Source organism: Ammospiza nelsoni, chromosome 6 (genome assembly GCF_027579445.1).
Source record: "Ammospiza nelsoni isolate bAmmNel1 chromosome 6, bAmmNel1.pri, whole genome shotgun sequence".
Classification (NCBI taxonomy): domain Eukaryota; kingdom Metazoa; phylum Chordata; class Aves; order Passeriformes; family Passerellidae; genus Ammospiza; species Ammospiza nelsoni.
Window position 1 is genome coordinate 31408079 of NC_080638.1, and position 19209 is coordinate 31427287.

The following is a 19209-nucleotide window of genomic DNA, read 5'->3' on the forward strand; positions in this document are numbered from 1 at the left end:
CGCTTTTCCCCAGCCAAGGTTTCCCCCTGGTGTCAGCGATCACCAATAAACATTGCGGCGTTGTCCAAAGCGGAGTCATTCTGTGTGCCCAAGGGAAGATGGTGCTGAGGGGCTGGCCGCGGCACACGAGTGTTGGCAGGGCTGAGCTGCCGAGGGCATCACTCCGGATGAATTCTCCGCACTTGTGACTTTTCCCCTCCACGTGTAAAGCGGAATTGTTTTTATCTCTTTTGCCAGGTCTTACACAAAAAGTCACGGGCAGTTCAGCACGAACGGGCCGCCCATGGGAGCTGTGGATGCCCCATCCGTGGCAGTGTGCAAGGCCAGGCTGGACGGGGCTCAGAGCATCCCGGTGTAGCGGGAAATGTCCCTGACCGCGGCGGCGGCCGGGAGCGGGATGCTCTCGGGGCTCTCCGCCATTGCCCCCCGCGCCTACATCTCCCGTCGTGCCGCGCGGCGCGCTGCGGGCGGGGCGGCGCGCGCGGCTGTGCGCAGGCGCGGCGGTCGCGCGGCGGTCGGTCGGTGGAGCAGCCGGCAGCCATTGTCGCCGCGGCCGCAGAGCGGTTCCCTCACGGCCAGCAGGACTCGCCGCTCCGCGACGGTGCGTGGCCGCCCCTCCACCGCGGGGGGGCCGGGGCGGGCGCGGGGAGCCACCGGCGGGGTTCTGGCGGCGGTACCCTGCGGCGGGGCGGGAACGGGTCGAGGCCTGGGGGCGGCGGGCGGAGGCCGCGCTGGCGCCGCGCGGCGCCGCAGGCCCGAGCGCTCGGCGGGGCCGCGGGCGGGGGGAGGAGGGGGGGGGGACCGCCATCCATCGCTGCCCCGAGCGGGGGGGCTGATCCCGGCGGGATGGCCGCGAGGAGCCGTCGCGGATTGGAGGCGAGCGCAAAGCTTCGAAGAGCCGAAGGGGCCGACGCCGCTGCGTGGGCCGGCGCCGTGATGGCGGCGGGCCTGTGTGTGAAGAGGGCCCGGCCGCCTTGGGCAGGCCGCAGGCCTGGCGCAGTCCCGGATCCTCACGGCTCGAAAGGAGGGCGGAGCAGATGGCCGCTTGCTGCGGGTCCGTGCTTCCCGAGGGCTTTTCCGCACCTACTGAGTCGTCAGCGAGCGAGCTCGATTTCATTGTGGTAGGAGCGACGCGTGAAGCTCCGCGCCTCGCAGGTGTCAATGCAGATCTCGCATCCATTGTGCTCCTTGATAATGAGTAAATAACGCGCGGATGGGTTGTTCGTAAGTCTTTCGCAGTATATTTGACAGTTTCAACGGTGATCAGTTCCACCCACCCACCCCGTGTTCATTTCCTTTTGTGATTCTTCTCCCCGCTTTATTTTTCTAGAACTAAAAATATCGAACAGCAGTTACGCTGTCATTTTAATCTTTCAAATCTCTGTTGTTCCCAAAATGAGCGCTGTTACCAAAGTGGCTGTTCTTGCCGTGTTTTAAAGCATACAGTTACGTAAGGCTGTATTCCTTCCTCTGCGAGGGCCTGCCTTTCCCCTAATGCCCGCGGCTGGCCTGGCCGGTGTCGGTGCGGTAAGGGTGCCCAGGGAAGCCGTGTGCTGGAACGCTGGGCACTCCGCGAGGGAGCTGAACCAGCCCCCCGAACTGGATTTCCCTGTGGGCATCACAATGCACGGGTGAGCACAAAGGAGAGAATGGCTACAAAGGGCAGCGTAGGCTCTTCCGAGGTTCGGGGCTGAGGCCAATCTAAGTAAGTGCTGTCGCCGTGCAACCCCTCGCCCCACAAAACGCCCAGTACCCAGGCTTCCAAAACTTCGGCACTTCTCTGAGGGCACGGTAAGGCTGAGTAAAGAAAGTATTCGATAGAAACCTAATGGGTGTACGGTAGCAGAGAAGGTAAATCACATTAATTCAAAATACTGCATACCGACTGACGGCAGTTATTTTCACAGCTAACGTGACATATTGTCTGTTTACTCTGCCTGCGTTAGAGCCCAGTATTGTCGTGCAAGATCACGTCATATTTCCCTTCCTTAGGGCTCAAAATATTTGCTTTTTTCTAGGCCAGCAGGTGCATTGAGTGAGACAAATAATTAATATTTTCCAGTTAGGAGATGATAAATTTTTTTTAAACCACATAAATTGAAAAAGCGACACCTTAAGGTTAAAAATAGAGTTTTACATAGAATATCTCGAATTATATATACTGGATCAGTGGATAGCTTTAAAAATTTGAGTGCCTCAAATAGCCTTTTTTATTTTTGCCATTGTTGAAATCTCATAATGCAAAATTCTTCTTCAAAGCCTGATAGACTGTTAAAGTAACTTATATTTATGGTTACTGGAAATGAAAATAATTTGATGGCTACCATTCATCGTTTGTGTGCTGATAAAATTTTATTGCAGAGATTTTTCTAGATGAAAGCAAAAGTTTTAAGAATGTTTTTTGTTGTTTGTTGTTATTCTAATGATTAGCATACGATTTTTTTTCCCCAGCAGCTGCTAACCCAGTAAAATCTTTGAAATTACAGATTTGGGATTTTAAGCTTTATGATTAAAAAGTGCAAAACTGGAAGTTCTTTGTAGGTTCTGCTAGAAGTCAGCAAGACAGGATTTTATCCTTTCTCTGGCTGTAGAGAGTCAGGCTTTTAACATGTGTACCTGGAGGGCAGTAAAATCAAATCCTATTTAACGAAGATTTCTGAGATGTAAAAGTGATCTTAATCACCCTATTTAAAGTTTGTTAATCTGATAAACGGTGCTGTTTTCTTTTTTAGCATCACCCTTAAGATGAGTGGCTGCCGTGTCTTTGTTGGACACTTGAGCTCACGTGCTCGTGAACGGGATGTGGAGAAGTTCTTCAAGGGATATGGGCGCATACGAGAAATCCATCTGAAAAATGGATTTGGCTTTGTGGTAAGTTACAGCTTTGTTTTCCTTGCTCTTCTTGCAGGTACTAACCTTGCTAGGATGATGTCAAGGAAGGAAGATGTTTAAGATAATATTTGCAGTGGGAAATGGAAAATATTAATAAACATTTCAGAAGGCTTTTCATAATTTTGGATTACAGTTATGGCCAGGTTTTGCTCAAAATCTCTGTAATATTCCAGCTACATTAAATACATTGTTTGATCATAGTCTTCCACGGGTTTAACATTTACCCCTCATTTCTGAAGACTGTATAAATATTCTGTTATGGCAGTACAAAGTTTTGAAGTCTTGACCCAGAAGAAGAGTTTATAAGAACCACTTAAGTGCCACTCTCAGCCCTTGCAGTCTGCTTGGTCATATTTCTTCAATAATGGCCTGTCATAAAAGCAGACTAGTTGGCTAAGACAGCTGGTGTAGTGGGTGGTGGATCCAAGTAGCACAGCTTTGAAGGCTTGTGCAGCTGAAATTCAACATACTCATCATCAGTACATGTTTGTAGGGCATATATGCTTGTCAGACTATGAAATTAAATAGACAGTTCATTGTATCTCAGTTACCTACCACTGCTTTCTAGAGCTCTCTGCTCCTAAGTGTCCAAATTTTGCAGCTTTACAGATTGACTCAGAATCAGCCTGTGTTTTAACTTATCTCATGAGAATTGAGAATTAGCTGTTGTGCAGCACTTAGTTCAGACTTGAAAGGCTGATACTGCCCTCACATAATGGCAGGCTTACATGTCACTCTTTCTGCCAAGATCAATCCCTTGAGTGAAGTTATTGGAAAGGAACAAAAGGACAGGCTTTGCCTACTTTAGTTTCATGAGAGTATTGCTCCTTAACTCCTACACATAGTAGTTTCTGGTTCCCTTGCATTATGAGCTGCTTGTTGGCTGCCAGCAGGTAAATACCTGTCTCTTAAAAGTCTGGAGGTAAGTGGCTGATGCAGACACGAGCCTGAGTTTATATTTAGAGTGCTCTTTCCAATTGCTGGTATTTCTCAGTCCCCTTTCCTTGAGTGTTCCTCTTCTCTTCCTGGGCAGGGCTGTTGACTCATTCAGGAACAGCTTCTGTTCAACTCCTGTAAGCGAGTCAGTCAGTCCTCCCTCCTCTCTAGTTCCTAGGTGGAGCCATTTTCTTTGCAAAGATCACTAGTAACACTTGAATAATTGTCTCATAAATTTATACAAATAATGCAATTGTTCTCAGAATAAAATGCTTTTTCTTTGCAGCTAAACAACTTTCCTTCCCATACTTGTCATCCTATCATTGTGCACCCATATCAGAAATCACTTCCATTTTGTGTAACTATGTTCTAGGTTTTGGAAGACTGACTGTATTCCCTTGAAGCTGCCTTTTCTTCCTGTTGAACAAACACAGCTCTCTCAGCTTCTCTTTGTTATCCAACCTTCTGATGAGTTTTGGTTGCCCTCTGCTAGTCTCAGTCCAATTTTTCAATGTCTTTTATGAGCTGGAGAGACCAAAACTGGACACAGTGTTCCAGGTGTGGCCTAACAAATGCCAAGTGGGGTGGAATAATAGCACCCCCCTCAGTTTGCTGCTTGTACTCCTACAGATGCAGCCCAGGATACGATTTGCTGTCATTGCAGCAAGGCCATGCTGCTGACTCATGCTTAGCTGACTCTCCACGAGCATTTCCATGGCCTTTCCAGCAGAGCTACTCTCCAGCCACTCAGCCCCCAGCGCATTCTGCTGCTTGGGATTGTCTTACGCCACATGCAGCACGTCATGGACCATCTTTCATTAAGATTTGTGATTCTTCCTTGCTTAATCTTTCAGCCTATCAAGGTCTTTATGTGGGATGGTTTTTCATTCTGGTAAATTTATTTGTCCTCCCACTTCAGTGTCAGACACAGAACTGCTGAGGCTGTGCTTGATCCTGTCATCCGCGTCATTTATAAACACATGGAGTGGCATTATCCTTCATGACACTTTATTGGCCTTGTGCTGTCAGTTCCATCTTTATTTTCTGTTATTTAAGACTTGTGTTTATAAAACATATTATAAAACCAAGTGAACATTCTTATAGTGCTAAAAGCATGTTTTGTTGTGCTTGATTAAAATCATTGCTTAATGATTTGAAACTAATTATGTTTACTTAAATTTTGTAGATTTCAGAACATAGTGTTTTCAAATTTCAAACCATCAAGTTAGATAGACTTGCACATGGTCAATTTGTTAGAAAGTAGTTGACATAATGGAACTTGTAGTTGCCAGCTGTTGATACTTTTAAGTGCTGGACTTAAATTATGTGTTTTAAGATAATCTTTGCATCATTATGCAGGGATGTGTGATGTTTCACTTGGTAGTGAAGCAAATTTCAGTGCAGAAGGGGGAAGATTGCTTAAGCCAGTATTGCTTCTGAAAAGCTGTTTATAGTTACGCAAACACTTTCTTCAACTTGGGAAGCTTCTTCTCTGTTGTTCGTTCCTTGCAAGCTGCAGTTCCACAATTTTTTCTCTCCATCTGCACTGTTGCTGCCAGCAGTCCCTACCCAGCTGCTTGTTCTCTCTGCTTTATTTCTTTCCTTTGTCCCCTTGCCTCTCGTGGTGTTGCTGCAGTTATCCAGCCACACATAATGAACCTACCTGGGAAGCTGATCTGATTGAAAAATAACACTTTTTGACCCCCACCTCCTGCACAAAGTGGGCTGTTTTTTCATCTGGGTAGGTTTCTTGACCTAGTTTCCTGCAGAGCTGTGCAAGCAGCTTTGCCAAGAACCAGTAGGCTGGATAGTGGGCAGAGGCTACTCAGGCTGACTAAAGCAGCATTTCTGCCAAAAGCAAAGCGACAGATTCCATTGCAACAGTGAAGGGAATTATGCTTGTTACAGCTGATCTGGACCTGCAGGTGGCCAGCGCTGAAGAAGGGCTTATGTTTCATACTCTTCCTACATGGGCATCTTTTTGCCCAGCTAGTGAACTGAATTCACTCTGAAAAAATTAGGAGGGCTTTTTTTTCTGGTTCACTCTTTCTTTGCTGGTTCAGTAAGAATTTAATCTTAAGGGAGTTGTGGCAGTGCACAGCTCTCCCGCATTTGATCAGCTCATGCTGTTATATTCAATTTTCCTGTATGTGGAGCTGTGTTTTAAATTACATGCCTTTAAGTAGTTTCCCCTACCTGTTCCCAAAAGTATTTTAGATATTTCTTAGCAAACCAGCTAGTTTAATTAATAGGTCCTGCAAATAAGTTATACTGAAACAACTGGGGAGGCAAAAGGAGTTTGTGGGATGGAGGGAGAAGAAATTATCGTGACTAGGAACATGTTGGCTTTTCAGTCATAAATGTACCAGGAACTAGTTTCCTTATTCAAAGTTATTGGTGATACTTGCTGTAGAAATTTAAAATTTATAAAGAAGTATATTTATTAGTACTTGCATGTACTGTGAGGGAAAATACATTTTTATTTCTATTTTCTTCTTAGGAATTTGAAGACCACAGGGATGCTGATGATGCAATTTATGAACTAAATGGTAAAGAGCTGTGTGATGAAAGGTAAGTGTGATACCATATTTTCCCTTAAGAATAGAAAAAGTGCTTTGCATCTAAATGCAGTGCATCATCTTGTGCTCTGACACCCATTTCCTGTGGTTCTATAGTGGGATGTACCTTCCATAACTTTAAAGATACTCATTGGGATCCAGTCTTGTTTAAGGCAAAGATTAGTTTAGGGCTGGGGGAAGAGTAGTTTAGAGCAGGGCTGACCATTTTCTCTACTTGCACTTAGTTCTCTTTCAGAGGTAACTCAGGATCTTCTCATTAGGAATATTAGTAAGAGTGAATTGAACTTATTTAGTATTTATCTGCCTATTGACCGGAAGACAAGCTGATGATAGCCTGTTACCATTTGGATCATTGACCTTCAGTTGGCAGCAATGTGAACTATAGTCACTGAATGTTGCAGTAATTTTTATTGTGATTATGGAATCTGTATGTTAGGTCATTAGGTTGTTGGTGGTTATTTTAGTATTCTTTTCTCTCTGTGAGTACTCCTGCACTGGTTGAGCATATTCAAGTGTTTGTCTGAATTACAGACTCAATGACAATTCTCATGAAAATCTGACGGAGACCAATGAGAAAAAACACTGGTCTGGCTCCTTAAGAAATGCCAGTGGTTGTGTTATAAATCATTGCTTGCAAGGGCAAGATAATTCTTGCTTGTGCACATTTGCTTCCAGTCAATGTCAAATACTTGAAGTTTGTTGTTTTAATTTTTTTATGTGCTTGTTTTTTTTTTGTTCCTGTCACAAGGGTCACAATTGAACATGCTCGAGCCCGAAGAGGAAGGGGAAGATTCTCACAACGGTTCAGTTATTACCAGTCGCAGAGTGGATCTAGGTAGGTGGTCTGGGCTCTCTGTCCTTTTCCTCTTCCAGTCACAAAAGAACTGTGTCCTTTTCCACTTCCAGTCACAAAAGAGCTGGAGTTTTCTTTATGTGATTTAGGGATCCAGCTCTGGTTCCCTGTATAGCTTCACAAAAAAAAATTTATGTTCTCAAACCTTGCAGATTCATTACTATTACTTGCCCTCTCAGGCAGAGGAGAGTGGGAATTTTAAAGCAGTTTAACTGTCTCACAGAGGTTCACAAACCTATTATGAAATGTGCCTTTGCCATATTGTAGGCACTGTGCCGGTCTTGTTTCCTGCTGTCATGTAAATGATGTGAAGGAGTATTGCTGCAATTGGATTGGCTGATTTTAACACCAAGTCAAGAGAAATGCAGAGCTTCTCTATTGCAGCTTTTGTCACCAAATTGAGCTTACATGATAAGTAGGATATTGTAGAGCAGTAATTCAAGGTATTTACTGTCTAACCAAGTTTTCACATTTCCAGTTGTATGATTATCCAAATGCTTATTTCAACACAGCCCAGAAAAGGAGCAGTTCTAGGCCACAAGATAAACACTTCTGCATGTGTTAGTAAATACCAGTTGACTAAGTTTGCTGACCAAGCAGGAGAGTCTCTCTCCAGTGATGGAATGTGCAAACCAGGACACAGCTCATCTCTAGAATACCTCTAGAGGACACACAGTATTTGTGGAATTGTTCACTTTCAGTGATTAGAGCCAGTGGTGAATCTTGTGCCAACATGCAGTGAAAGTTCTGCAGATTTGCATGTATTCTGCTAGTCAACTACACATTACATCTTTTCACTTTATATCTACCTGTGTGAAGGAAGTATGTGTGGAAGAATTTACTCTGTAGAAACATTCATAGCTGTGGCCTGTGCAGAGTAGAGTTTGGAAGAAAGATGAAGCTACATGGGACATAAACCTTCACATCAGTTGCAAAGTCAGAATTGCTGCCAGTTACCAACCAATGTCTGGAACATCTGATTTACATATGCAAGCATGTTAATTGGATTTTTTTTACTTTAGTGGCAGTAACCTTGGTGTGGTATAATGGGTCCACGGTCCAGGCTACAAGTGAACTTTCAAAGTAGCAAGTTTGTTTGATTGAAGGTCGTGGGCATCTGACATTGTGGTCATGTTCATGATGTCAGACTGCTAGTACTAGACAAGAAGAGGTTTGCAATAATGGAAAAATGAGAGTCATCCTGCCACTTTTATATCTCTGAGTCCTCTTGTTTAAATACTTGGCAGATCCGGGTGTTCCGAAAAAACTCGGGACACTATTCTAGTGGAGTCTTAAATATACTCTTGACTAAGAAGAATCAAGTCTGCAATCCAGCAATAAGGAAATTACTTAAATCTTTCAGCGATCTGTAGAAAATGTCAGATTTCTTAAGCTTTACATTCCTTACACTGGAGATTTTTTTCTTTTTTGTCCCCTTTGAATTCTTCCAGCCGGTATGGGCCTCCTGTTCGTACTGAACACAGGATCATTGTTGAAAACCTTTCATCCCGTATCAGCTGGCAGGTGAGTTAGCATCTTGCCTTCGCTTTTTTACACCTTATTTTACTGCTCTGTAAGTAGACTCTGTTCAGTCTAATTTCTTAATAAAGCCATCATAAATATTTAATGTCAACAAAAAATAAGAAAAAAGCTTCAGGGATTGGTGAAAATTAGCATTCAAGCACTCACAGAAGTCCTTTGTTTCAAAGCTGCGCAAATATTCTGTAACTAGATTTTGTAGTTGGGAACAGATTCCTAATTCTATTTGCCAGCTGATAAAACTTTGGAAGACTCTAAGTTGTTTCTAAAATATTGAAACATTGCATTAATTCAAACTATGTTATTCTGTTGTATTGTTACACCTGGAGATGCATGCCTTTGTTTTGGTTGTAATTTATAGTCTTTTCTTACGTTTTGCAAAATATTTTTGTGACCCAGTTAATGATTGAGAATTCTGGTAATACATCATTAATAGAGGAAATTTTAAGAGAGCTACTATGTTGACTATGCTTATTGTAGATCCTTTTTTTAAAAACCCAAACTTTCGGTACTTGTAATTTGAAGCTTTCTTACCATCTTTCTTTTTTTTTTGTTGTTTTTTCACCTCGTTGCTAATGTTTTGCTAATATTTAGCTGGCTTTTAACAGAATAGCCATGTAATCAATTGTTTTAGTTATGTTCTGTGTAGTGTACAGTGTATAGGAAGTTCACTTTGTAAGGACATAGCAACAGATGCTATTTACAAAAGGTGAGTGAATAGTGGAGTTTAGTGTTGTTCATTAAGCTATATATTCTTTGAATAAAGAGACTTTGGTTAAAGTCCTGAAAGATGCAGTAGGACATGTTGAATGTTCAAAGCCTTGGCCTTGGAGCTGCTTCCCCACAAGGAGGCTTCTTGGTTTGCCTGGAGCTCTGCTGATGTGTTTCGTAAGAGTTGGGTGCAATCCACTTAGATCAACGGTCGAACTCAGTTTATCTTCTGCATGACAGGTTCAAAGGGTTTGTAACAGAACAGTTGTGTTAATTATTGAATAACTAAAGAAAACCAGCTGAGTTGAGGTGATCATCAACTGGATTTAATCTGAATATCTTCTGGGTTTGCTACGCAGTTACATATATGAAGAGATTGTCACTTGGAAACAACAGTAGGGACTGGAGAAGCAAGCTATAATGGAGTGTTAAGGAAAACAAATCCTATAAGGCTGTTCAGTGTTAAATGCATAACTTGAAAAAAAATTAACATTTTTTGTAACTTTCTTTTACTTGTGAATATTTATAATGGCTTTATGTGTACTTACATTTTAATCTGAAGCCCACCCAATTCAGATTTCATACTGATGAATCTTTTAGTATTCTAATTAAATGTTTTCATGTCTCTTAAATATATTATAAGTTATCATAAGAGACTTTTCGATACCTGCCTAAGCAGACATTGTTTGAAGGTAACAACCATATGCAAGCTACATTTACTTTTGAAGTTGTACTGCTTTGGTACTGACTATAGTGTTTTAACTTCTAACTGTGCTACTTATAACACATTAAAATAGCTAATCCATTAACAGTAGTGCCATTATTCTTCCCTTCTAATCCCTGCTAGGAAGCACACACGTTATGGAACCTTGTTTTTAAACTTGCACACAGAACTTAATCTTTGGTGTGTCCAGATCCCCATACTTTGAGAACATTTATCTCCCTTAAAAGTTACTGTGTTGGGATATTTAAACATAGAAAAAGCCAGAAAAATTTCTATTCAGATCAGTTTCCTCAGATTGTTGACTATATTGTTAGTAGATAATCCCATCTCTTAAGTAGTGGACAAACTGCTAGATGCTCTCCTTTTTTTTTTTTAGCAAACATGTATTTCTGCATGTTTAGAGCTTTCCAACCAACCTCATCAGTTTCCCTGTATCAAATTTTCAAGCAGTTGAGAAAAGTAGGTCTGTATTACATCAAGATATATATTCCTACTTATGGTTGTCCTACACCTTATATCTCTCTGGTGCTAAGGACAACAGGGTTTTCTTGTGCTATTTAAGGTGACCCAGAACAGTAAACTTAAGATAAAATTTGATTGTTGCACTGGTTAGGTGATACCAGGTAACTTTTAAAACATTTCCCTAATTACAGAATGTTGAGATTTTATAACACATGCACACTTCCTCTTTTGAGAAATAACGTTGGCATCTTAATTGTGTTGACATTGCGATTGCAAATGATATTTCATGTTAATGTTTCTTAGGATTCAGCACGTAGTGTGGCAGTCTTGTGGGAGCCTCAGTCTTAAAGCCTAAAGTTACTGATTTGAGAAATAATTGTGTAGATTAACACTTTTAAACTCCCTTTTGACTTACCAGTCCTGGTCTGGTTAAAGTCTCATTGACTTGAGCAGAGCCAAAATTTTGTCTATCATCTCTAAATTGAGGTAGTTAGAAGTATTGTTTTTAATGGTACTAATAGGGACCAATTTTCATTTGCTATTAGGGTTTCTTTATAGTAAGACCTGTGAAACAAGGAGAATATCTACTACTTTCCATATACCAGTTCTTAACATAAAACTATTGAATCAAAATACTAGATAAAACTGAGCTTTTTTATATTCTGTGGCAAATGTTCTAAAGTTTTTTCTTGGCTTTTTGTTTTGTAGTCTTTTGTTCCTTAAGCGTATTTCTAATTCTAACCAAGTGCCTTTTGAACTTCTTCTAACAACCTTGATTTGGTTAACCTTCATTTTTCTTGTGTGGAGGAAAAAGAACCAAAGATTTGGGGGTTTTCTAGTGGCTGAAATTCTAGGGTTTGGCCTGTTCTGAATTTTCCTTTTGGTTCCTATGACACTCCTGTTTTTTGGCAGTCTAGATCTTGGTTTGCCTGGGTTTGATCTCGATTGGCTAGCACAGATCATCCTCGGGTTCTTTAGCCACTTCTGGAGACTGGAGACTATGTCCAGTGCTTTCAGGGCCTCTGGTACCTCCGTGAAGCATATTGCTATGAGCCATCACTGCCTTTCTCATGTAAGAGAGTTCCTCTTGGCCAGCTAGGTATTGGACAAGCAGCTCTTTGCTTAAGGTACCTTCTTATATCACCTGCCACTTGTGGTGTGCTGCGGTAAGTAGTGTGGGATCATAAAATGCCAGATACTGTTGGGTAAAAGTGCTGCCTTAACTTAGACAAATGTTTAGCTTTTTAGTGACCTCTTGCATTATTTGTTTGTACTTTCTCCTATTGCTAAGCAAGTAATTTTACTTGTCCACGTTTAGCCTCTGTTAAGTTTAAGACAAGGATGTCCATTGATGTGACACTGTAGCGTGATGGATACTCAAATGAAACTTTTAAAGAAAAATTCCTTTGTAAAATTTTTAATTACATTGTAGTTAGACCTTTTTGCTTTTAATTTTACTTTGAAGCTGGGGGAGGTGAGCATAAAGGTTGAATTTGTCTACACTTATTGGAATGTCATTTAACTGGGACTTTAGTTATGAAAATCTGGATTTAATACTACTGCACTTCTCAGTTCTGATTTCAGGGGACATGTTGGTATTTTAAGTATTGCGTTGTGTTTTCATAACAGCAGGTTTTGGGATGTAGGATTATCTTGAAAGCAGTGGTTTATTCACTGTAGCTGTAAAATGATGCATCCTTTCTGTATGCAGCTGCTATTACATAAGCTGTTTCGGAAACTTTTTCTAAATTATATATTTTTTTTAATATAGAAATTAAAAAGCATTAAGCAGTTTCAGCAGGGAAAGTTTTAGGGGAGTATTCTGCTACCTGACTGATTCGTGTCCCGTTCAAACTAAAATGTTAACTTTTGCTGTAGGACTTGAAAGATGTCATGAGAAAGGCAGGGGAGGTCACTTATGTGGATGCACACAGAAACAACAGGAATGAAGGGTAAGTTCATTTTGTGTCTTTGTGTGATATGGGCATGATTTTTCCTCTAATATAGAAGAAGTGAAATACAGATCTATGGGGCGGCTTAGATGCTGAAATTTCTCCAGTTAAGGAACCAAAACAATCCAAAACATGAACTGATAGTAACTAGGAGTTCAGTTTCTATTCTCTATCATGAAAGCAGGAAAGGAAGGGAGAATTAATTTCAAATGTTAAGCCCTGCTGTCTTATTTGTATATAATCATTTATGATCTGAGGCCTGAGGCTAAAACACCACCTGTCTGTGGCTGCTCTACACTGGTTCAGCAGTCAAAGTCATGGGAAATGAACACAACCAACTTCCATGGGGAATACCTACCTGCCCACTCTCAGAACTGTTCTCAGTTCTGCAGACTACAAAGGTCCTGCACAACAAAGCAGGAGGGAAGGAAGGGTGAATAAAGTGTCTGTGCTGGCAGAACTGCTCTTGGACCACTGCAAACCAATGCAACATAGACCCTTTTTTGAGTTCAAACTTTAAAAACCACAAAGACTGGACTTGTCTATTCACTGTTAAAATTCTTAAATAGGTCAGAAGATACTGCAAACTTGTTTTGTTTCATGGGCAGCTTTGGGATGCAGTTTAGTGGAGGACTGAAAGGTATTTCCTCAGCTGATGCAGGTTTCTGTAGCTTCCTGCACTTTCTCCATCTCCTTGCAGATGGCAGTTCTGCTATTGTTTAAGTAGATGTGAGAGGTATGGATAACTAGGAGTGTTGGTGTCATATTTTCTTATTAACCATGTTAAAAACTAGCTTTCAGAAGATAAAACAGCTGTGAATAAACAGATTAAAAAACACCTGCTCTCCTTACTTTTTTTGCTTCTCTGTAACTTTTCTTGCATTTCATTATGGTATACAGGGTTGTGGAGTTTGCATCTTACAGTGACATGAAGAGTGCTCTGGAAAAACTGGATGGCACTGAGCTGAATGGACGCAGAATTAAACTGACTGAAGACCACAGAAGGCATAGGTATGTCACTTGGCATGATAAAAATCTGCTGAGGGCATGGATTTGGGTAGTATTTGTGCCAAAGTTTGATTATGTAGTTTTTTTGGCCCCAAGCTAAATATCACTGCACAGAACCACTTTGTAGCAGTGTAAACAGATTAAGATAAGAACTAACTTGCTTAAACACGGTAAAAAGAACACTTTTGGATGTGAGTAACATTTTTTTTAAAGACAAACTGTGGTGTTATAAAGAAAGAACTTAAAACATTAATTTTGTTGTTAAAAATGTTTAATTTAAAGGAAAGCTGTTTCACAGTCCTGTGAAATATTTCTCAAATAGTTTGAAAGCCAACTTGTTCGTGAGAATAAAAGAAAATCAGTTAGCTTGCTTGTGTTATTCCTAAGCAGTTCTGCTGTTCAGTCACTACAAAACATGTTGGCTGCAGCTCTTTCATTGTCTCTTTCCATTAAAAAAGGGATGCATTACTAGGTGTTAAAACTCTACGGCCTTAAAGTGTTCTGGTGATCCACACCTTTAGATACTTAGCCTCTTGAAAGAAACTCTGGTTTGCGTGGCATTTCTACAGAGAATAAACACCACAGGTATAAAGTTCCATTTCTGTGTTTTTCTTGATAAATTAAATGATACTTCAAGGCAGGATGTTTGCAGACAAAGAATTGTTCTTTGATAGAGATTCCCCTGCCTAAAAATTGATTTCTCTCCTTCTGGCAGGAGCTGGGGAGAGGCATCTTTTATTAGGCAGTTCATATTGTGCCACTAGCAGAGAGTGTCAAGGCCAGCAGTTCCTGCTGGCCTTCACCTAGGAAGATGCTGTCATGATGGAGCAGAGCAGAAACCTAGCAGCCCTGTGAAATGGCTGAATGCTGTGAACAGCGCTTTCACAGGTTCACATGGATGGGCCGTGCGTACAGAGAAGCTGTAAATTTTACACGATTGTTTTAAATTTAGCAAGAGGTGAGAGTACAGCTTTTAATTTTGTTTTTCTAGAAGCAGATCTCGGTCAAGGAGTTACTCAAGATCTCGCAGCAGGTCCAGGTCTACGGGATCTTCCCGATCGGACAGCCGCTCCCGCTCCCGCTCCAGGTCCCGCTCCAGGTCCAGGTCCCGCTCTCGATCCCGCTCTCGCTCTCGATCCCGCTCTCGTTCTCGCAGTCGCACTCCTAAAAAGAGTTACTCCCACAAAAGCCACCGCTCCAGCTTGATAGCTTCTTCCCCCTCTCCCTCTTCTTCTAAAAGAAAATCTCGTTCTAGGTCGAGCTCTGCTCACAGCCGTAGTTAACCTGCTTTGAGAGATGTATTAATTAATTTGATTCAAGTTTCTTCAAGACTTGAGACAAGTTTTATGTGAGATCTGGGAGGGGAAGAGTTAACATGATGAAAGGGTGACCTCCTCTTACATTGCCAAAGTGCCTGTCATCAAATAGGCCATCTCTGTGAGGAGGGGCTGGCTGTCAGCTTTCTTCTTTCAGTGAAGTCTGGAGTGGGAAGTCTTTTTTATTTTTTTCCCTGCTATTAGTAAACATTTCTATCATAGATATATTATGTACACATAATGCTGAGGTAATGGGATGAGACAATACGCTGCTTTCTCCCTCTCTTGCCCCTACTTTCCCCTCCACCTCCAAGGCCTTTGACTTCCAAAATACTATGTTAGCTTTTGTCCTTGGTATTAAGTCTGAGAACAGGAAGTATAGATTTAATTCCTTTAAGGTTCTGTGGCTACTTTTCTGTGCGAGAATGAATGGACCAGATAAAATTAGTTTAGAGTTTCCCTTTTTCCCTGTTGCTTGGCTTAACAGGCTGTTTAAGTTCCAGCTGTACATGACCTTGACAATATGCTTAATTTGCAAAAGACTTTCAGGAATACACATTGGTTAGTTGAATATTGCTCACTTGGATAATGGATTAATACAATGTTAAGCAGTAATGAAAGCTGGAATTTTCTGTTAAAATAAGACATACCATCCAGATGTCAGGTTTATTGGGAATCCATTATAATAATTTTACAGTAATTCACTAGTATGTGGTATTGTATGTATAGGCCTTATTTGACAGGTGACTTCATAAAACTGCACAGAAATGTCAATATGCATGTCCATGTTTTTGATGTTTATAAAAGTGACATAGCTTTCATACCCAAAAGTGTGATACTGAATAACATGTGTATGACTAGCAATAGTCTTGATGGAAAGGAAGGTTATTTTAGTAATGAGAGCAGCAAAAAAAATTCCCAGGAAAAGTGTTGTCAAAATCTCCGGAATGCACACTTGTTTTGATTAATAGAAATTTCCACTGCAAATACTGTTGTTCTTACAATTTGGAATTAGATATTTTTTTTTAACTTCTGTATTGTCAAAGAAGGGAAACATTTTTGGAAGAAATATGTAAATTAATCCCAAAGTCTTACATGTATTTAAATGTACCATTCCTAATAAAATCAATCCTTTTTCTGGCTTATTTTGCAGTTTTGTTTAATTGTTGCTGTAGCTCACTTCAGTCTTTCTGACACGATCACGAAGAAATTTATTTGTAGGTATACCTGTATAGAAGCAAGAAAATGGAAAATAGAAACCAGTTGTAAGTGACGAGATGCTGACTAACTGGAGGACAGGATAGGATTTTACTGTCATAGCCAGCAGTGGCTGTTTGAATAAATGGCAAAACGATTCTTTCTGCAGTCCTTGCACACAGGTTTGTGTGATACCTTCTGCTCTGACACTTCAACAGAGGAACCAACAACCAAATGGCCATGGGAATTAGAATCTTACTATAGGTAATTCATTTGTCACTTCTGAAATACTGTACTGGAGATTCTTAGATTGCTTACACAACTTGTGTACATATAAGGCTTCAAGGCTAACACCCTTTGTAAAGCCACGTTGCTGGTGACCCTGCCATGGCAGGGGTTTGGAACTAGATTTTTAGGGTCGCTTCCCACCCAAACTATTCTTTCATTCTTTGCAATGTTTGGCATGATGTGCTAGCAGTTCTCTTACCACAGGATATTTTCCTCCCAAGGGAAGGAAGCCTTATCCTACAGCATGAAACTGCTTGCAGCATGGGGTACAGTCACCTGGAAGTCAAGCACTGCAATGATTTGCATTTCAGCAACTGGCTGCATCATCCCCCCAAAACAAGAGCATATTTTCTGTGGTGTTTATGGCACTTCTTTATTACTAATGACATTTTTGTCAGTTGGTATCCCAGTAGTTCATGAAGATAAACTTTATTGTGCTTGGCCACATCACATCTCTGCTTTATTCATGAGAAAAGGAAAGTGAGTGTTGTGTGTGTTCAGGATGTGGTTGCCAAACAAAAGGAGGTGAGGAGGAGGAGGATGAGGAATATTCCTGCCAGGAAGGCCAGGCTTCCTCACTGAGCAGGTTTGGCTCCAGCTCGTGCCATCTACTGGCTGTCCTTGTGCCACTGCTCCTGGGACTGTGAAGGGGCTGAGAAGGGTGTGGCCTGTGTTCGAGGACAAGACATTTGTCTTTCAAAACCGTGCTGGAGGAACAACATGATCCCGAGTAGGAACAGCCCTAGGATCCATACCTGCATCGCTCTGCCCTGCTCCAGCAAAGGGTCAAGGGCCTTGAGTGCCAGGGTTGGAATTTCTCTACTCTGCCACTCCCTGATTTGAGAGCTAACTTGTACAGCCCCAAAGTGGAATTAGTCATCTTACAGAGGTTTTGGAAGCATGTCATTTCCCATCTGTTCCCCTCATTTCCACTCCATAGCCATTGTTTGCTAGCAGACTAAGTGCTTTGTGCATCCAGTACCTGAGGGCACATTTCCCATTTCTCCAGTCCTGCAAGTCAGGTCCCCCTTCACCTCCTCTCTCTGCTAACCCGCTGGAGAATTGTTAGCCTTTCACCCCGGGTGATGTACTGGGACAATATTGCTGACTAGCCAACAGTTATACCTGGCAGAAGGCTCTGTGCATGCCAGCCTAAAGGAGGGGATGCAGCAGAAACATCAGGGAGCCATTCAGGCCTTAGGTCAGCCCCAAGAGGAAAGTGCAAGGATTGACAGGCTGGGGTTAGGAACAAGGCCAGTTATATGCTAATGGCAACTCTGTCTGGGTAGTCTCAAGGTGTTCAAAGGATATTCACTACTATTGATTTGCTGGGCCTAAGACCCTGAGGGAGTGATGAGGGAGGGAATAATGTATGACAAAACTTGTTTTTCAGGATTAACAAAGGATTTAAAATAGAGAGTTTCACTGGCAATGAATGATATTTTTGTGTAGTGCGATGGCAGTTTCCTGTAACCAGGGATGAATATGGTCTTTACCAGTTGTCTCTTTTTCCACTCTAGAAATCTCTTGCGCTGTGTGGATCTGGAAAGATCCAGATCCAGAGCAGATGTTTCAGTTCAGACTTAAAATTTCTCTCATATGTGTGTATGTAGGTGTGATACATCACTGGAGACCCTGAGATCAGGTTCAGCAGGGTCCTACACACATGCTGGATTTGTTTTACCCAACAGCCAGCTCTCTGGTGTTGTGTGGCAACTGATTTCTCCTCGATCAGAGTCCCGTAGATGTTACTTTGTGGTTCACAGAGGTGGGATGCTCCAGGATACTCTCTTAAGGGAAGTGAGCACCCATTGGTATAGACAAAGTTAAAATCTGAAAAGGCTCTCAGTCTAGAGCCTTGAAAAGAAGAGGTACCCTAAACTGTTAAAATCTGAGCCAGATATTAGGGGACAGGGTAGCAGTGGTGCAGCATATGCGGACAAGCAATGACAAGAAGGAGACGACGGGGAAACATGCAAGTAAAAGAGGAAACTGGATGAAGTCTTCGGATTCACATCTACAGCTGAAGGAATTAGTCCTCAAACTCTGTGAATGAGACCATGGATGTAGGCTCCACTAGGACTTCTGGTTGGGATTTTCCAAGTGCCTCAGGCTATCAAGGAGTCCAGGCCAGCAGCATTCCAGCTACCAGACAGAGCTCTCTCTTCAGAGCAGACTGTGCTTAGGCCATGGGCAGTCTCTCCTGCTGGTACTGACCATCACACAATCGGTATCTGGCCTCTCTTCACAGCCTGTGCCTTTCATGCCTCCAGCCAAAAATGGAATTTACCAGACATGGACTTAAATACCACATCTAGTGCTTCAGTCTGAAGTGTTGGTGTTGGTTGCACTGGTTTTGTCCTTTCTATGTATTTTTCCCAGTAAAGCTTTGGGTCACACTGGCTGTTTAACAAGTATAGGCAAGCAGCTCTGCTGTCTCTTACACATACAGCCATTGCCATGTTCCCTGCATCACTGCCAGTTCCTGTGAATACCTTAACTGAAAAGTGATGTGCTCAAAAACACACAGGTTTTCTTACATGTTTAAAGTTTCCCTGTTCTTTTCATTCAAATTGTCACAGCCTGTTTCTAGCACTGTGCAAGAACCATTACTGATCGTGTAGACTGGCCTTCCAGGTTTGCCCAAAATGCTTGCTGCAAGATTTCTGCCCACACTTGCCCTCTGTTTGTTTTCATTTACTTTACCTTTCCCCAGTTCTGGCACTTGGATGGTCTAAACCCCACATCTGCT

The 19209-nt window shown here is 41.9% G+C and overlaps 1 protein-coding gene across 2 annotated transcripts; it reads left to right on the forward strand.

The window, feature by feature from the left end:
* Positions 1–477: 477 nt before the first annotated feature.
* LOC132074703 (serine/arginine-rich splicing factor 5-like) lies at positions 478–16117 on the forward strand. Of its 2 annotated transcripts, none has more exons than XM_059474669.1 (8): positions 478–601; positions 2733–2871; positions 6329–6399; positions 7156–7242; positions 8712–8784; positions 12575–12648; positions 13549–13659; positions 14648–16117. In XM_059474669.1, exons 2-8 carry the CDS (start codon positions 2746–2748, stop codon positions 14937–14939), a joined length of 834 nt encoding a protein of 277 aa, XP_059330652.1. In that variant the 5' UTR covers positions 478–601; positions 2733–2745; the 3' UTR covers positions 14940–16117. The 2 variants fall into 2 exon arrangements, with proteins under 2 accessions (XP_059330652.1, XP_059330653.1); XM_059474670.1 differs by lacking the exon at positions 478–601 and adding an exon at positions 890–1791.
* Positions 16118–19209: the final 3092 nt, after the last annotated feature.

Coding starts and splice junctions, on each gene's coding strand:
- LOC132074703 (XM_059474669.1), top strand. CDS start 2,746: ATGAGTGGCTGCCGTGTCTTTGTTGGACACTTGAGCTCACGTGCTCGT. Junction 6,400..7,155: donor AAAGAGCTGTGTGATGAAAG/GTAAGTGTGATA, acceptor TCCTGTCACAAG/GGTCACAATTGAACATGCTC. Junction 7,243..8,711: donor CAGTCGCAGAGTGGATCTAG/GTAGGTGGTCTG, acceptor GAATTCTTCCAG/CCGGTATGGGCCTCCTGTTC.